Below are 16,994 nucleotides of genomic sequence, written 5' to 3'. Positions count from 1 at the left end.
TTCTGAGCGAAATTCTTGAAGGATGGAGAAATTAGTGGCGTCACTATGGCTGACGTAGAGACACTGGAGGGTACAACACTAACAGAACGTGGGGCACATAAAGACAACTACTGGATTACTGTAGCAACCGACGACTCTTCACTCACACTTGAGCGAAACATCTTCACTCTCAGTGAAGCTCGCTTCGAAGCTAAAGATTGAGGTTGTCTTTGATCAGATCGAACAGGTCATCTGCGAAGCTTTCTGAGAACTTATCAAGGCTACCTGAAGACTCTTCCATGAAGCTTCATGAAGCACTGTAAAGCAGTTTGAGGATTCGTGGAGACTGCTCCAGGAAGCCTTAAGTCTGTTGACGGTTGTTCATGAGGGAACTTGAGAACCTTATGAGGACCTTATGAGGCGTAGGGTACCGTGGGGGAACTAGGGACGAGTGAGGCTGCCTCTGGCAACAAGGTAACAAAGAAAGAATTATAGACACACCTTCAGGGCTGAAGTCCTCTGAAACTATCGTAAGACTTTTGAAGCTACTGTATGAGTGGGTCTACTCAAGGATTGGATAGGCTATCTGATATGACATTGGGCTATATAAGGACATCTAAGACTACTAGGAAAAGTCGAGACTACTTGAATATTAGTAGAGATACTTGAGAGGTTATTGGAGTTCTCCATATGTGTGGACTACATGACGATTGATGAGGTTACACGTAGAAGTCATAAGAACACATATGTCTACATGAAGACTTCTGGGGGACTACTTGCGGACAGAGCAGACTACAAGACTACCTAAAGGTTAAGGAGGGTAAGAGAGTAGGCTTGGACTACGTCAAGTCTTTTGGGTCTACTCTCAGTCAAGACTTATAAGTCTATGTGAGGATTTCTGAAGATCCTTCAGGATTTATTAGGCTACTGAAGGAAAGACGAAGCTTCTTGAAGACGAGTGAGGCTACCTGAACTACTGTGGTCTTATGGTGCTATCTATGGTCCTCTGGAAGTTGGCAAAGATCTTCTGGAAGCTGCGAAGGTCATCTGGAAGATGCCAAATATCTACTGGAGGCAACTAAATGTCTTCTGAAGAATGCCAGATGCCCACTGGAGGCTGCTAAGACTCTTCTGGAAGCTGCCAGGGGTTTCCTGGAAGCTGCCACAAATCTCCAGGAGGCTGCTCAAGGCGTTCCAGACACTGCCAAAGATCTTTTTCGAGGCTACCGAAAAGCATTCTGGAGGCTGCCGAAAAGACCCGCAAACAGACCATTCGAGATTCTCTGGGGTTAATGGGGTCTTGGAGGGGAATTGTTAGGTTCTTACGGGTACGTAAGGCCCCGAAGTTCTTCTTGGGCTACCAAAAGACTCTTGGGAGGAAGCTAGGGATCCCTCAAGACTTCTAAGGGATTCCAAAGGTCTCAGCCAGGTTTCCAGGGCTCTCTAAGGGCATCCCAGGGCTTCCAGAAGGTATCTGGAAGTATCTAAGGCTCTGCAAGGTCTTCTAAGGCTGCTAAAAAAAAAGACAAAGAAAAAACTCTACGTCTTCCTAAAAGTCTAATGCGGTTTTATAACTTCCTCAAGGCACCTGCGGAAGCTACTTACGGAGCGGGTGAGGGAGCGTGTTACCTGATGATGAAGGCAGCCGTGACGTTCCTGACCCTGGGGCAACGAAGGAGCGCTAGGATGGTGAGGAAGTTGCCAGTCAGACCCAGCACCAGGTACCCGGTGAAGAGCACAGCAATAAAGGTGGCCACCCCACGCGACATCCTGCAGGAGGGGGAGGGAAACGGAAGGGGAGGGGTTACTATACTGGGGTGATGCTGGTGGGGAGACGTGTGGGGAGGTGATTATTGTACTGGGGTGCTTGCTTGGTGAGCGGAGGGGAGGGGAGGGGGGGATTACTCTACTGGGGTGTTGGGGAGAGATGGGTTACCTTACTGGGGTGTTGAGGGAGGGGAGAGATGAATTACCCCACTGGTGAGTTTGGGGAGTATATGATCATAAGACTGGGGAGTTTGTGGTAGTTTCAAGGTCGACCCATACTACCCAGCGATCACACAGCCAAACGACCATTAACCAAACCACTTGTTAACCCTCGTCTCACATTAGTTACGTGGGCAGAACTAACGAGGCCCAACATGTCTCTTAGATATACCATTATATAATAACTCTAAGGGTATATATGATATAGGATATATAGGTGTTATCTCTTAACCATTTTTTATGCGAAAATATCAACATTAGAGGATAGCTTAATGTATATCAAGTCGAGTATAGTGTAATGTACATCAAGTCTTATCTTTAGTGTATATAAATATTATCAAACCGATGAAAATAATGATGTTAATTATGTTAACTATGTTAAAACTCATAGCAACTCATGTTAAATATATTGAGATGAGTCTTAATATTCTCAATGTTATTAATAGGTTAATATATTGGTAGTGTTAAAAAGTGCCAGAGTTATAAACTGGTTCTGACATTTACCAAACATATAAACCTGATATTGTTAGAGTTAACAATAAAACTAGTTTCATTAAGACATTAACAATAAAACTAATTTTATAAGATAACAATAAAACTAGCTTTTATTAAGATATTAACAATAAAACTAGTTTTATTAAGATATTAACAAAACTAGTTTTATTAAGACAACAATACAACCAGCTTTTATTAAGATATTTACAATAAAACTAATCTTATTAAGATATTAACAATAAAACTAGTTTTACTAAGACATAAACAATAAAACTAATTCTATTAAGACATTAACAATAAAAATAGTTTTTATTAAGATGTTAACAATAAAATTAGTTTTATTAAGATAACAAAACCAGTCTCATTATCAGCAATAAAACTAGTTTTATTAAGATACTAACGTAAAATTAGTTTTATTAAGAGTAACAATAAAACTAATTGTATTAAGATATTAATAATAAAACTAGTTTTATCTAGATATTAACAATAAAACTAGTTTTATCAAGATATAAAGAATAAAACTAATTTTGTTAAGACATTAACATTAAAAGCTAAGAAACTGGTTTATTATAAACTTGAAATCATTAACATTGTTCCACGCATTCAGACAATACATCTGGCGTACTAAAGATATGTATATGTCTCTGTATGTATATGTTGATATGTATATGTATGTATATGTGCGTGTATGGGCGTTTTATGTATATATATATATACATATATACATATATATGTATATATATATATATATATATATATATATATATATATATATATATATATATATATATATATATATATATATATATATATATTTTTTTTTTTTTTTTTTTTTTGCCGCTGTCTCCCGCGTTTGCGAGGTAGAGCAAGGAAACAGACGAAAGAAATGGCCCAACCCACCCCCATACGCATGTATATACATACGTCCACACACGCAAATATACATACCTACACAGCTTTCCATGGTTTACCCCAGACGCTTCACATGCCCTGATTCAATCCACTGACGGCACGTCAACCCCGGTATCGCTCCAATTCACTCTATTCCTTGCCCTCCTTTCACCCTCCTGCATGTTCAGGCCCCGATCACACAAAATCTTTTTCACTCCATCTTTCCACCTCCAATTTGGTCTCCCTCTTCTCCTCGTTCCCTCAACCTCCGACACATATATCCTCTTGGTCAATCTTTCCTCACTCATTCTCTCCATGTGCCCAAACCATTTCAAAACACCCTCTTCTGCTCTCTCAACCACGCTCTTTTTATTTCCACACATCTCTCTTACCCTTACGTTACTTACTCGATCAAACCACCTCACACCACACATTGTCCTCAAACATCTCATTTCCAGCACATCCATCCTCCTGCGCACCACTCTATCCATAGCCCACGCCTCGCAACCATACAACATTGTTGGAACCACTATTCCTTCAAACATACCCATTTTTGCTTTCCGAGATAATGTTCTCGACTTCCACACATTCTTCAAGGCTCCCAGAATTTTCGCCCCCTTCCCCATCCTATGATCCACTTCCGCTTCCATGGTTCCATCCGCTGCCAGATCCACTCCCAGATATCTAAAACACTTTACTTCCTCCAGTTTTTCTCCATTCAAACTCACCTCCCAATTAACTTGACCCTCAACCCTACTGTACCTAATAACCTCGCTCTTATTCACATTTACTCTTAACTTTCTTCTTTCACACACTTTACCAAACTCAGTCACCAGCTTCTGCAGTTTCTCACATGAATCAGCCACCAGCGCTGTATCATCAGCGAACAACAACTGACTCACTTCCCAAGCTCTCTCATCCCCAACAGACTTCATACTTGCCCCTCTTTCCAAAACTCTTGCATTCACCTCCCTAACAACCCCATCCATAAACACATTAAACAACCATGGAGACATCACACACCCCTGCCGCAAACCTACATTCACTGAGAACCAATCACTTTCCTCTCTTCCTACACGTACACATGCCTTACCTCCTCGATAAAAACTTTTCACTGCTTCTAACAACTTGCCTCCCACACCATATATTCTTAATACCTTCCACAGAGCATCTCTATCAACTCTATCATATGCCTTCTCCAGATCCATAAATGCTACATACAAATCCATTTGCTTTTCTAAGTAATTCTCATATACATTCTTCAAAGCAAACACCTGATCCACACATCCTCTACCACTTCTGAAACCACACTGCTCTTCCCCAATCTGATGCTCTGTACATGCCTTCACCCTCTCAATCAATACCCTCCCATATAATTTACCAGGAATACTCAACAAACTTATACCTCTGTAATTTGAGCACTCACTCTTATCCCCTTTGCCTTTGTACAATGGCACTATGCACGCATTCCGCCAATCCTCAGGCACCTCACCATGAGTCATACATACATTAAATAACCTTACCAACCAGTCAACAATACAGTCACCCCCTTTTTTAATAAATTCCACTGCAATACCATCCAAACCTGCTGCCTTGCCGGCTTTCATATATATATATATATATATATATATATATATATATATATATATATATATATATATATATATATATATATATATATATATATATCATGTATGGCGGGGTGGCGGCGAGGATGGATGAAGGTAGCAAGTATGAATATGTACATGTGTATATATGTATATGTATGTATACGTTGAAATGTATGGGTATGTATACGTGTGTGTGTGTGTGTGTGTGTGTGTGTGTGTGTGTGTGTGTGTGTGTATCCACTTATACTGGTGAACATAAGTGTGCAGTATAAGAGTAGTAATGGCATAAGTGTAAGTGACCGTATCTATAACTCATAAGGGCGTAATGAGGGAGAGACTAGCGTGTTATGAGGGTCACCTCACAACATCTTCCTCATGTCGCTGAGGCAGGAACCTCCCCTCAGCTGTTGGCTGACACAGTTCTGTCGTCAGCAGCTGACACTCTGTTGATCCTGACGCTTATCCTCAGCTGTGCTCTCACTCGCACTCATGACTCTCATTCCTTGGCCGCCACAACCTCTCCCTGCCTGCCTAACTCTCACTCACCAGTATCTCTCACTCACCACACTCTCTCCCTGCCAGCCTCTCACTCGCCACACTCTCTCCCTGCCAGCCTCTCACTCGCCACACTCTCTCCCTGCCAGCCTCTCACTCACCACACTCTCTCCCTGCCAGCCTCTCACTCACCACACTCTCTCCCTGCCAACCTCTCACTCGCCACACTCTCTCCCTGCCAACCTCTCACTCGCCACACTCCCTCCCTGCCAACCTCTCACTCGCCACACTCTCTCCCTGCCAGCCTCTCACTCACCACACTCTCTCCCTGCCAGCCTCTCACTCGCCACACTCTCTCCCTGCCAACCTCTCACTCGCCACACTCTCTCCCTGCCAACCTCTCACTCGCCACACTCTCTCCCTGCCAACCTCTCACTCGCCACACTCTCTCCCTGCCAGCCTCTCACTCGCCACACTCTCTCCCTGCCAGCCTCTCACTCGCCACACTCTCTCCCTGCCAGCCTCTCACTCGCCACACTCTCTCCCTGCCAACCTCTCACTCGCCACACTCTCTCCCTGCCAACCTCTCACTCGCCACACTCTCTCCCTGCCAACCTCTCACTCGCCACACTCTCTCCCTGCCAACCTCTCACTCGTCAGTACCTTTCCCTGCCAACCTCTCACTCGTCAGTACCTTTCCCTGCCAACCTCTCACTCGCCAGTACCTCTACCTCCCAACCTCACTCGCCAGTACCTCTGCCTCCCAACCTCACTCGTCAGTACCTCTCCCTGCCAACCTCTCACTCGCCAGTACCTCTCCCTGCCAACCTCTCACTCGCCAGTACCTCTCCCTGCCAACCTCTCACTCGCCAGTACCTCTCCCTGCCAACCTCTCACTCGCCAGTGCCTCTCCCTGCCAACCTCTCACTCGCCAGTACGTCTCCCTGGCCACCTCTCACTCGCCAGTACGTCTCCCTGGCCACCTCTCACTCGCCAGTACCTCTCCCTGCCAACCTCTCACTCGCCAGTACCTCTCCCTGCCAACCTTTCACTCGTCAGTACCTGTACCTCCCAACCTCTCACTCGCCAGTACCTCTCCCTGGCCACCTCTCACCCACCACACTCTCTCCGCACTATCTGCTCTCTGGTGGCCAGTCATCTCACCTCTCTCTACCTCAATGTTTCATCATAACGAGACAGAAAGTTTTCTTCACGCAAACTTAGTTGGAGAGAGAGAGAGAGAGAGAGAGAGAGAGAGAGAGAGAGAGAGAGAGAGAGAGAGAGAGAGAGAGAGAGAGAGAGAGAGAGAGAGAGAGAGATCACGTTCATCAGAAGTCAAGGAGAGTGTAAGCCTCGGGTCATTATCATAGGATTGCATTTAGTGACCTATTGAAAAAGAGGAAATCGTCGCTTTCTTAGAAAAGAAAAAAGAAGGTGTAGGAAGAAGAGCGAAGGAGACAGGACCTAACCCTGTGGGATACACCGCTGTTGTCAGGGAAATACGGAGAAAGAGTGGCTGGAGAGGACGCTAGATAGGACGGAGAACCGAGTGAGAGAATGGAAGCTAGAAGGAAGGAAGGAAGGAAGGAAGGTTAGAGATCACGACCTCAGTGTCAGCCACACCTCGTCCTAAGCTCTCCAGTTATTGAAGGCAACAGGGGAAGGATGAACAAGAATTCCTCAGAGAAGATAAGCAAACGTGAGTAAGATAGGTAAAGATAACAATGGTGGACCTTACCGTGCGAAAGCTATGATGATGAATATCATGAGACTCACGCTAGTCATGAGGCAATGATAGATTCATCCATTTCAATGAAATACTTGAAGGAAAACTATAATCGACATACTAAGTTTTAAGCTTATTTTCATATTCTAAGCTGAGTTTTAAGCTGACTGGGAAGGTTCGATAGTGGGAGAGGAGGAGACTGGACCGACGTATTCAAGTGTAGAAAGATCGCCCGAAAACTTGTGAATCCAATTTAGGCAAAACATTTTGTTACTACGAAACTTTACGTCGAAATTAAGTAAAGTTACTTATAGAATTGCAATAGACTGGTTTATGTAATATGTAAGTGTTGGTAAAGGTGGAAGGTCTAAGTCAAAATTAAAGTCTCCATAGCGTTAAGTAAAGTGAGTGAGTATTGTAAGTGACGTATCACCAGGAAACTATTACTTTACTTAAGTAAGTGAAGTAGCAGGAATCTGTTACTTTACTTAAGTAGACTACTTGAGGATGCACTTACATTCAGGCGCTTTCAACTTTGTTCATTACTTAACTCGTGAGCAACTGGAAGAATACAGAATGAAGAGAACTACTGGTTACGACAGTACTTAAGGGGCAAACCACCATCACTGCTCGTTAACCAAACTACCATTACTGCTCGTTAACCAACCTACCATTACTGCTCGTTAACCAAACTACCATTACTGCTCGTTGACCAAACTACATTACTGCTCGTTAACTAGACTACATTTTTGCTCGTTAACCAGACTACATTACTGCTCGTTAACCAAACTACAATACTGCTCGTTAACCAGACTACATTACTGCTCGTTAACCAAACTACATTACTGCTCGTGAACCAGACTACATTACTGCTCGTTAACCAAACTACCATTACTGCTTGTTAACCAAACTACATTACTGCTCGTTAACCAAACTACATTACTGCTCGTTAACCAAACTACATTACTGCTCGTTAACCAAACTACATTACTGCTCGTTAACCAGACTACATTACTGCTCGTTAACCAAACTACCATTACTGCTCGTTAACCAAACTATATTACTGCTCGTTAACCAAACTCAGGACTCTGAAATCGTTAACTACATCACTACAGAAGGTGGTAACTACGATATAGTCGTGCACGTTTTAATGTGAATTAGTCAGTACGAGGAAGGGGGGGCCGGGGGGGGGGGTGGGCAGCAACACGACCCCCTTCCACGACCCAGTACGACACATTGCACGACAACCATCCGTACCACCTCGTCACCCACTTGGCAATCTCCGAGTCTGCAGCCTCGTCCCACGACGGCTCGTCCCAGCTGTCGTTGAGGTAGTGGTGCTGGTGGTCGTCGTGGTGGTAGTCGTCCAAGGACGACCGTAGGTGCTCCATGGTGGTGTTGGTCATGCTAGGACGACGACCCCCTGGAAGGAGGGAGAGAAACAGGAGGTCAGTTGTGGGTCTCTGACAGAGACATTTGGGATAGTGGTGGGTCGTGTGTGATCAGTGGTGGGTCGTGTGGGGTGAGGGAGGGTCAGTGGTGGGTCGTGTGGGGTGAGGGAGGGTCAGTGGTGGGTCGTGTGTGGTGAGGGAAGGTCAGTGGTGGGTCGTGTGTGGTGAGGGAGGGTCAGTGGTGGGTCGTGTGTGGTGAGGGAGGGTCAGTGTGGGTCGTGTGTGGTGAGGGAGGGTCAGTGGTGGGTCGTGTGTGGTGAGGGAGGGTCAGTGGTGGGTCGTGTGTGGTGAGGGAGGGTCAGTGGTGGGTCGTGTGTGGTGAGGGAGGGTCAGTGGTGGGTCGTGTGTGGTGAGGGAGGGTCAGTGGTGGGTCGTGTGTGGTGAGGGAGGGTCAGTGGTGGGTCGTGTGTGGTGAGGGAGGGTCAGTGGTGGGTCGTGTGTGGTGAGGGAGGGTCAGTGGTGGGTCGTGTGTGGTGAGGGAGGGTCAGTGGTGGGTCGTGTGTGGTGAGGGAGGGTCAGTGGTGGGTCGTGTGTGGTGAGGGAGGGTCAGTGGTGGGTCGTGTGTGGTGAGGGAGGGTCAGTGGTGGGTCGTGTGTGGTAGGAGGTTGTGGGTGGAATAATGAGGATCTTGGCAGTAGTGGTGGGTATAGGACCTGTTATAGAGGTGCTATACCATAACTTGAAATACTCACGGCTCTCTCTCTCTCTCTCTCTCTCTCTCTCTCTCTCTCTCTCTCTCTCTCTCTCTCTCTCTCTCTCACGTAGCGACATCACTGCACTGAAGGCCTTGCTTATGGTTTCAGATGGACCAGTCAACTCACTGCTTCATTCAGTGCCCCCACCAGTGCCCCATTCAGTGCCCCAGCAGTGCCCCAGCAGTGCCCCATTCAGTGCCCCAGCAGTGCCCCATTCAGTGCCCCAGCAATGCCCCATTCAGTGCCCCAGCAATGCCCCATTCAGTGTTCCACTCTTACCCAATTCAGTGCCCCCACCAGTGCCCCAGTAGTGCCCCATTCAGTGCCCCAGCAGTGCCCCATTCAGTGCCCCACCAGTGCCCTACTATTGCCCCATTCAGTGCCCCACTAGTGCCCCATTCAGTGCCCCATTCAGTGCCCCACAAGTGCCCCATTCAGTGCCCCATCAAGATCTATCTGAGCCTCTTGCAATTTGCTTTCGTTGCTGCCTCATTGATGGTACCTCATCGCCTCATCTTTGCTCTATCTCGTCACCTCATTTTTGTGCAATATCTTGGCATCCTCACTCCCTCATCCTTTAAGTGCCCCATACCTTCCCTCCTCATGGAAGCCTCATTATGGAAACCATTCCTCACTCATCGGCTGGACTTCATTGCTACCCTTCGCCGTCTGAACCCTCACTGCCTCATAATGCCTCATTCCTGGACAATGAAGGAGACACATCGACCTTAAGATGTTCCTCTGGCATGCGCAGATTTTTGGCCGGATTTGAACAGCTTGAACACGTCGGTACGACCCTTGAACACGGCGGTACGACCCTTGATCAAGAGAGTACGACCCTTGAACACGAGGGTACGACCCTTGATCAAGAGAGTACGACGCTTGAACACGGCGGTACGACCCTTGATCAAGAGAGTACGACCCTTGAACACGAGGGTACGACCCTTGATCAAGACGGAACGACCCTTTCTATATAACCTTTGACATAGCCCTTAGAGGTCAGGTTGTCAAAAGCCAGTCAGTTACATCAAAGGGTCGTACCCCATGTTCAAGGGTCGTACCTCATGTTCAAGAGTCGTATCTCTCATGCTCTAGGGTCGTACCTCTCATGTTCAAGGGTGGCACCTCTCATGTTCAAGGGTCGCACCTCGTGTTCAAGGGTTGTACCTCATCTTACAGGGTCGTACTTCTCATGTTCAAGGGTCGTACCTCATATCAAAGGGTCGTATCTGTCATGTTCAAGGGTCGTACCTCATCTTCCAGGGTCGTACCTCTCATGTTCAAGGGTCGAACCTCATATTCAAGGGTCGTACCACTCTTGCTCAAGGGTCGTACTTTCATAATCATGGGGTCAAACTACCCCCGCCCTAGTTAGGTCGTGTGGCTTGATGTGAGCCACAAGGTTGTCAGATAACCTGATCTTCAGGGATTTGTCTAGCTATCTTTTTTTCATGGATATCTTTTTACGTCTCAGATACTCTGTAAATGATACTCAAAATAGTTACTTTTTTATGAGTTAATCTCAAGGATCCACGAAGCTCAGGACACAAGGGTAACACAGTAAAATGAATTCAAAGTATTTTGTTATATATATATATATATATATATATATATATATATATATATATATATATATATATATATATATATGTATTCATACTTGCTTCCTTCATCCATTTCCGTCGCTACCGCGTCACACAGGAATTTTTTTGATTGAGTGTCTTAATCGCTTGAATGTTGTAGTGCGAAAAGTATTGATATTTATATTCCAGCTGGACTGACTTTGACCATTTATCAAGTTTTCAGTTAAATGAGCCATCACTTACATGGAATGTGTCCTTATCATCCCAGTTGCACAATAAATGAGTTATCTTTCTCAGATGACTTTTGTATATATATATTTATCATATGTCATATTGTTCTTTTTCACTTAATAACTCAATTGTACATTGGATCTGTCTTTTTTTTTTGCGTGTTTTGGATGTGTCGATGTCTGATAATTATCATAATTATCTGATAACTTCATTATGAGGATGGCTAAGTTCACCACCATTCCTTATGGTGTCCCGGATAGAACATAATTATCAATATAATGGGTATGTTTGAAGGAATAGTGGTTCCAACAATGTTGTATGGTTGCGAGGCGTGTACTATGGATAGAGTTGTGCGCAGGAGGATGGATGTGCTGGAAATGAGATGTTTGAGGACAATGTGTGGTGTGAGGTGGTTTGATCGAGTGAGTAACGTAAGGGTAAGAGAGATGTGTGGAAATAAAAAGAGCGTGGTTGAGAGAGCAGAAGAGGGTGTTTTGAAATGGTTTGGTCACATGGAGAGAATGAGTGAGGAAAGATTGACCAAGAGGATATATGTGTCGGAGGTGGAGGGAACGAGGAGAAGAGGGAGACCAAATTGGAGGTGGAAAGATGGAGTGAAAAAGATTTTGTGTGATCGGGGCCTGAGCATGCAGGAGGGTGAAAGGAGGGCAAAGAATAGAGTGAATTGGATCGATGTGGTATACCGGGTTTGACGTGCTGTCAGTGGATTGAATCAAGGCATGTGTATGGGGGTGGGTTGGGCCATTTCTTTCGTCTGTTTCCTTGCGCTACCTCGCAAACGCGGGAGACAGCGGAAAAAAGAAAAAAAAAAAATTAGTTTAAAACGTTTCCTTAAGCTATCTTCTCTCGAGTCTAATCATGCTGGTCTCTCTCTCTCTCTCTCTCTCTCTCTCTCTCTCTCTCTCTCTCTCTCTCTCTCTCTCTCTCTCTCTCTCTCTCTCCAGAGGAGCTACAAGACCCCACCAGACCAGACCAGAACAGACCAGACCAGGAGAGGTGCAAGATCCCACCAGACCAGACCAGAGCAAACCAGACCAGGAGAGGTACAAGACCCCACCAGACCAGACCAGACCAGACCTCACCAGAGTCTGCTGGACGTGTACATCAAATGCCTCCCTCCCTCCCTCCCTGCTGTCTGTGAACTGCTGCTCCTCAAGGCCGTGGTGGACTGAATTGCCTCATAAGTCGTCGCCAACGAAGCCCTTGGGTTTGACAGCCTCCCTCTGGACCTCACTAACTGTGGTGAGGGAAGGCAAGAAATGTATGATGTTGCTTATGGTGGAGTGTTCAACCCTCTCCGTGACGTAGGAGTTTTTTGACCCCTGAGCCACGACGGTGTACGACCCTTGAGCACGACGGTGTACGACCCTTGAGTACGACGGTGTACGACCCTTGAGCACGACGGTTTACGACCCTTGAGCACGACGGTGTACGACCCTTGAGTACGACGGTGTACGACCCTTGAGTACGACGGTGTACGACCCTTGAGTACGACGGTGTGCGGCCCTTGAGCACGACGGTACGACCCTTGAGCACGACGGTGTGCGACCCTTGAGCACGACGGTGTACGACCCTTGAGTACGACGGTGTACGACCCTTGAGTACGACGGTGTACGACCCTTGAGTACGACGGTGTGCGGTCCTTGAGCACGACGGTACGACCCTTGAGCACGACGGTGTGCGACCCTTGAGTACGATGGTGTGCGGCCCTTGAGCACAACGGTACGACCCTGTACCGTACACGTAACCTAACCATCTCTAACTAACCTAACCACACACTGGTTGTTTGTCACAATCCTTATTTAACCCATCAGTGGATACACTTCCCAACCTCAGCTTGGAGTTAACTCATTAACGTTATCGTAACCATCATTCTTAACTACCCTCGTTGCCTCCTTACGAAAGACTAGTTCGTATGGTAGAGCAGTGGTTCATAAGGATTTGGATAGTCAAGTAAATCCGATTAAGGATTTATATAGTGTAAGAAAGAAGGATTAGGATTTATGTAGATCGTGTGAGAATGGAAGAAGGATACTCGACGCTATTCTTGTAATTCTTATAGGGTCATGTTATGTAGTCTCTCTCTCTCTCTCTCTCTCTCTCTCTCTCTCTCTCTCTCTCTCTCTCTCTCTCTCTCTCTCTCTGTCTCTCTGTCTCTCTCTCTCTCTCACACACACACACAACACCTGCCATGGAAACATCTACGTCAACGCACATAGCCAGTGACAACTTTCCCCCCCCCCACACACACACGTCTTGGTCTGGTACTCTTCGTGGTTTTCGCTGCCGCGGACGCATAGAAAACGGGAGATGGAGTCGGCACTCACGAGATAAAGAAGAAAAAACGAAAAACGAGATATGTGATGTTTACAGTTACAACATATGGGTCGGGTGGAGGGGGGGAGAGGGGGGGAAGGGGGGGGAGAAGCATGATGAAGAAAACGTCGTCAGGGAAACAACAACAACAACAACAACAACAACAACGAGAGGAATGTTCAGCATGACAACAACACCAGCGCCATCTGTCCTGCTGCTCGTGTTACCTACCCCCCCACCCCCCCTCCTCCACCCCCCCACCCTCCCCCCACCTGTCCCCCTCCCATTCCTCCCCTCCCCCCCTCCCTCTCCCCCATCTCACTCGGGCACTTCTCACGGCTCTCGAAGCCCAGCGGTGACCTCGTCAGTCTCCCTGTCGCAGCCGCAGCCGCAGCCGCAGTCGTAGCCGCAGCCGCAACCGCAGTCGTAGCTGAAGCCGCAGCCGCAGTCGTAGCTGAAGCCGCAGCCGCAGTCGTAGCCGCAGCCGCAGCCGCAGCAAGAGTAAATGTGGCCAACACCACCAGGACGTGTGTGTGTGTGTGTGTGTGTGTGTGTCGGGTGTGGGGTCAGTGGTGACCCGGGATTGCATTGTATTGTCCCGTCGTCACTTGGATTTCTGACCGAGGCGTATGGATTCCTGAACCCCCCATCCCCCCACCCCACATCTCCCACAAACATCCCCCACACACACACATCTCCCACAAACATCCCCCCCCCACACACATCTCCCATTCCTTACTTAAACCCCCACCCTCCCTCACCCTCTCTCTCTCTCTCTCTCTCTCTCTCTCTCTCTATCTCTCTCTCTCAGTTCTTCATGTTCTACACGGGAGAACAACTACTGAAGAACGTATATAGTAAGGGTTATAGTGAGAGAACACACAATGAATGGGTCTCACTCTAGAGAACGTATGCATATGTGTTTTTTTAAAAACCACATACAGACGCATTACTGGAAAACGTACATGGAATATATATTCATTTATTCTATTTATTATACTTTGTTGCTCTCTCCCGCGTTAGCGAGGTAGCGCAAGGAAACAGACAAAAGAATGGCCCAACCCACCCACATACACATGTATATACATACACGTCCACACACGCACATATACAAACCTATACATCTTAACGTATACATATATATACACACACAGACACATACATATATATACACACACAGACATATACATATATACACATGTACATAATTCATACTGTCTGCCCTTATTTGTTTCCATCGCCACCTCGCCACACATGGAATAACAACCCCCTCCCCTCTCATGTGTGCGAGGTAGCGCTAGGAAAAGACAACAAAGGCCCCATTCGTTCACACTCAGTCTCTAGCTGCCATGTATAATGCACCAAAATCACAGCTCCCTTTCCACATCCAGGCCCCACACAACTTTCGATGGTTTATCCCAGAAGCTTCACATGCCCTGGTTTAATCCATTGACAGCACGTCGACCCCGGTATACCACATGGTTCCAATCTACTCTATTCCTTGCACGCCTTTCACCCTCCTGTATGTTCAGGCCCCGGTCGCTCAAAATCTTTTTCACTCCATCCTTCCACCTCCAATTTGGTCTCCCACTTCTCGTTCCCTCCACCTCTGGCACATATATCCTATTCTTCAATCTTTCCTCACTCATGCTCTCCATGGGACCAAACCATTTCAATACACCCTACTCTGCCCTCTCAACCACTCTTTTTTATTACCACACATCTCTCTTACCCTTTTATTACTTACTCGATCAAACCACCTCACACCACATATTGTCTTCAAACATTTCATTTCCAACACATCCACCCTCCTCCGCACAACCCTATCTATAGCCCACGCTTCGCAACCATATAACATTGTTGGAACCACTATTCCTTAAAACTTACCCATTTTTACTCTCCGAGATAAGATTCTCGCCTTCCACACATTCTTCAACGCTCCCAGAACCTTCGCCCCCTCCACCACCCTGTGACTCACTTCCGTTTCCATGGTTCCTTCCGCTACTAAATCCACTTCCAGATATCTAAAACACTTCAATTCCTCCAGTTTTTCTCCATTCAAACTTGCCTCCCACATAACCTGTCCCTTAACCCTACTAAACCTAATAACCTTGCCCTTATTCAAATTTACTCTCAGCTTTCTTTAACACACTTTACCAAATTCAGTCACCAACTTTTGCAGTTTCTCACTCGAATCAGCCACCAGCGCTGTATCATCAGCGAACAACAACTGACTCACTTCCCAAGCCCTCTTATCCACAACAGACTGCATATTTGCCCCTCTCTCCAAAAGTCTTGCATTCAGCTCCCTAACCACCCCATCCATAAACAAATTAATCAATCATGGAGACATCACGCACCCATGCCGCAAACCTACATTCACTGAGAACCAATCACTTTCCTCTCTTCCTACTCGTACACATGCCTTGCATCCTTGATGAAAACTTTTCACTGGTTATAGCAATTTACCTCAAACACCATATATATAAATAAATAAATAAATAAATAAATAAATAAATAAATAAATCCCTGGGGATAGGGGATTAAGAATACTTCCCACGTATTCCCTGCGTGTCGTAGAAGGCGACTAAAAGGGGAGGGAGCGGGGGGCTGGAAATCCTCCCCTCTCGTTTTTTTTTTTAATTTTCCAAAAGAAGGATCAGAGGGGGCCAGGTGAGGATATTCCAAAAAAGGCCCAGTCCTCTGTTCTTAACGCTACCTCGCTAACGCGGGAAATGGCGAATAGTTTGAAAAAAAAAAAAAAAAATAAATAAATATATATATATATATATATATATATATATATATATATATATATATATATATATATATATATATGAATACGAGAAACATTATTCTTAGATTATATCGTCTGTGTGTATGTGTGTCAAGCGACTCCACCAACATACGAAGGAGAACACGTCCGGTGTGGTGGAAAATGTGGTAGATGATTGTTGTGGTGGTGGTTGGGGGGATAGTCTGGGTGGACAAAAGACCACCACCACCTCCACATTCCCCCTCACCAAGCCAGACCGCACCACACCACAGACCGCACCAAACCACAGACCGCACCACACCACAGACCGTACCACACCACAGACCGTACCACACCACAGACCGTACCACAGACCGCACCACACCACAGACCGTACCACACCACAGACCGTACCGTCTACCGAGCTCAAGGGTCGTACCAAGGGTCGTGTTCAAGGGTCGTGTTGCAGGGGGAGGGAGGCGCACACACATCCCCTCCCACTGTATACATTAAAGTGTGTCATCTGTAAGGCGATCTCTCGTTATTTATATCACATTACTATGATGAATAATGCTTGGGTGCTTGTCCACCTTCCTACACACACATACACACACACACACACACACACATATATATATATATATATATATATATATATATATATATATATATATATATATGTATATATATATATATATATATATTTCATGCTATTCTCCACCTCCCGCGTTAGCGAGGCAGCACCAATAACAGAGGACTG

At 46.1% G+C, this 16,994-nt stretch overlaps 1 protein-coding gene across 4 annotated transcripts in view; it reads right to left on the bottom strand.

Moving 5' to 3' along the window:
* The window catches only part of LOC139755136 (G-protein coupled receptor moody-like), an 88,280-nt gene that overhangs the window by 20,425 nt on the left and 50,861 nt on the right, over positions 1-16,994 (bottom strand). For all 4 annotated transcript variants that reach the window (XM_071673274.1, XM_071673275.1, XM_071673276.1 and 1 more), the window contains 2 exons: positions 8,455-8,605; positions 1,609-1,749 (listed from right to left, as the gene is read on the bottom strand). In XM_071673274.1, the coding sequence (XP_071529375.1) occupies positions 1,609-1,749; positions 8,455-8,588 (275 nt within the window). In that variant the 5' untranslated portion in view covers positions 8,589-8,605. The remainder of the gene's footprint in view (positions 1-1,608; positions 1,750-8,454; positions 8,606-16,994) is intronic.

Source organism: Panulirus ornatus, chromosome 18, assembly GCF_036320965.1.
Source record: "Panulirus ornatus isolate Po-2019 chromosome 18, ASM3632096v1, whole genome shotgun sequence".
Lineage (NCBI taxonomy): Eukaryota > Metazoa > Arthropoda > Malacostraca > Decapoda > Palinuridae > Panulirus > Panulirus ornatus.
This window is presented reverse-complemented; position numbering and strand designations above follow the sequence as displayed.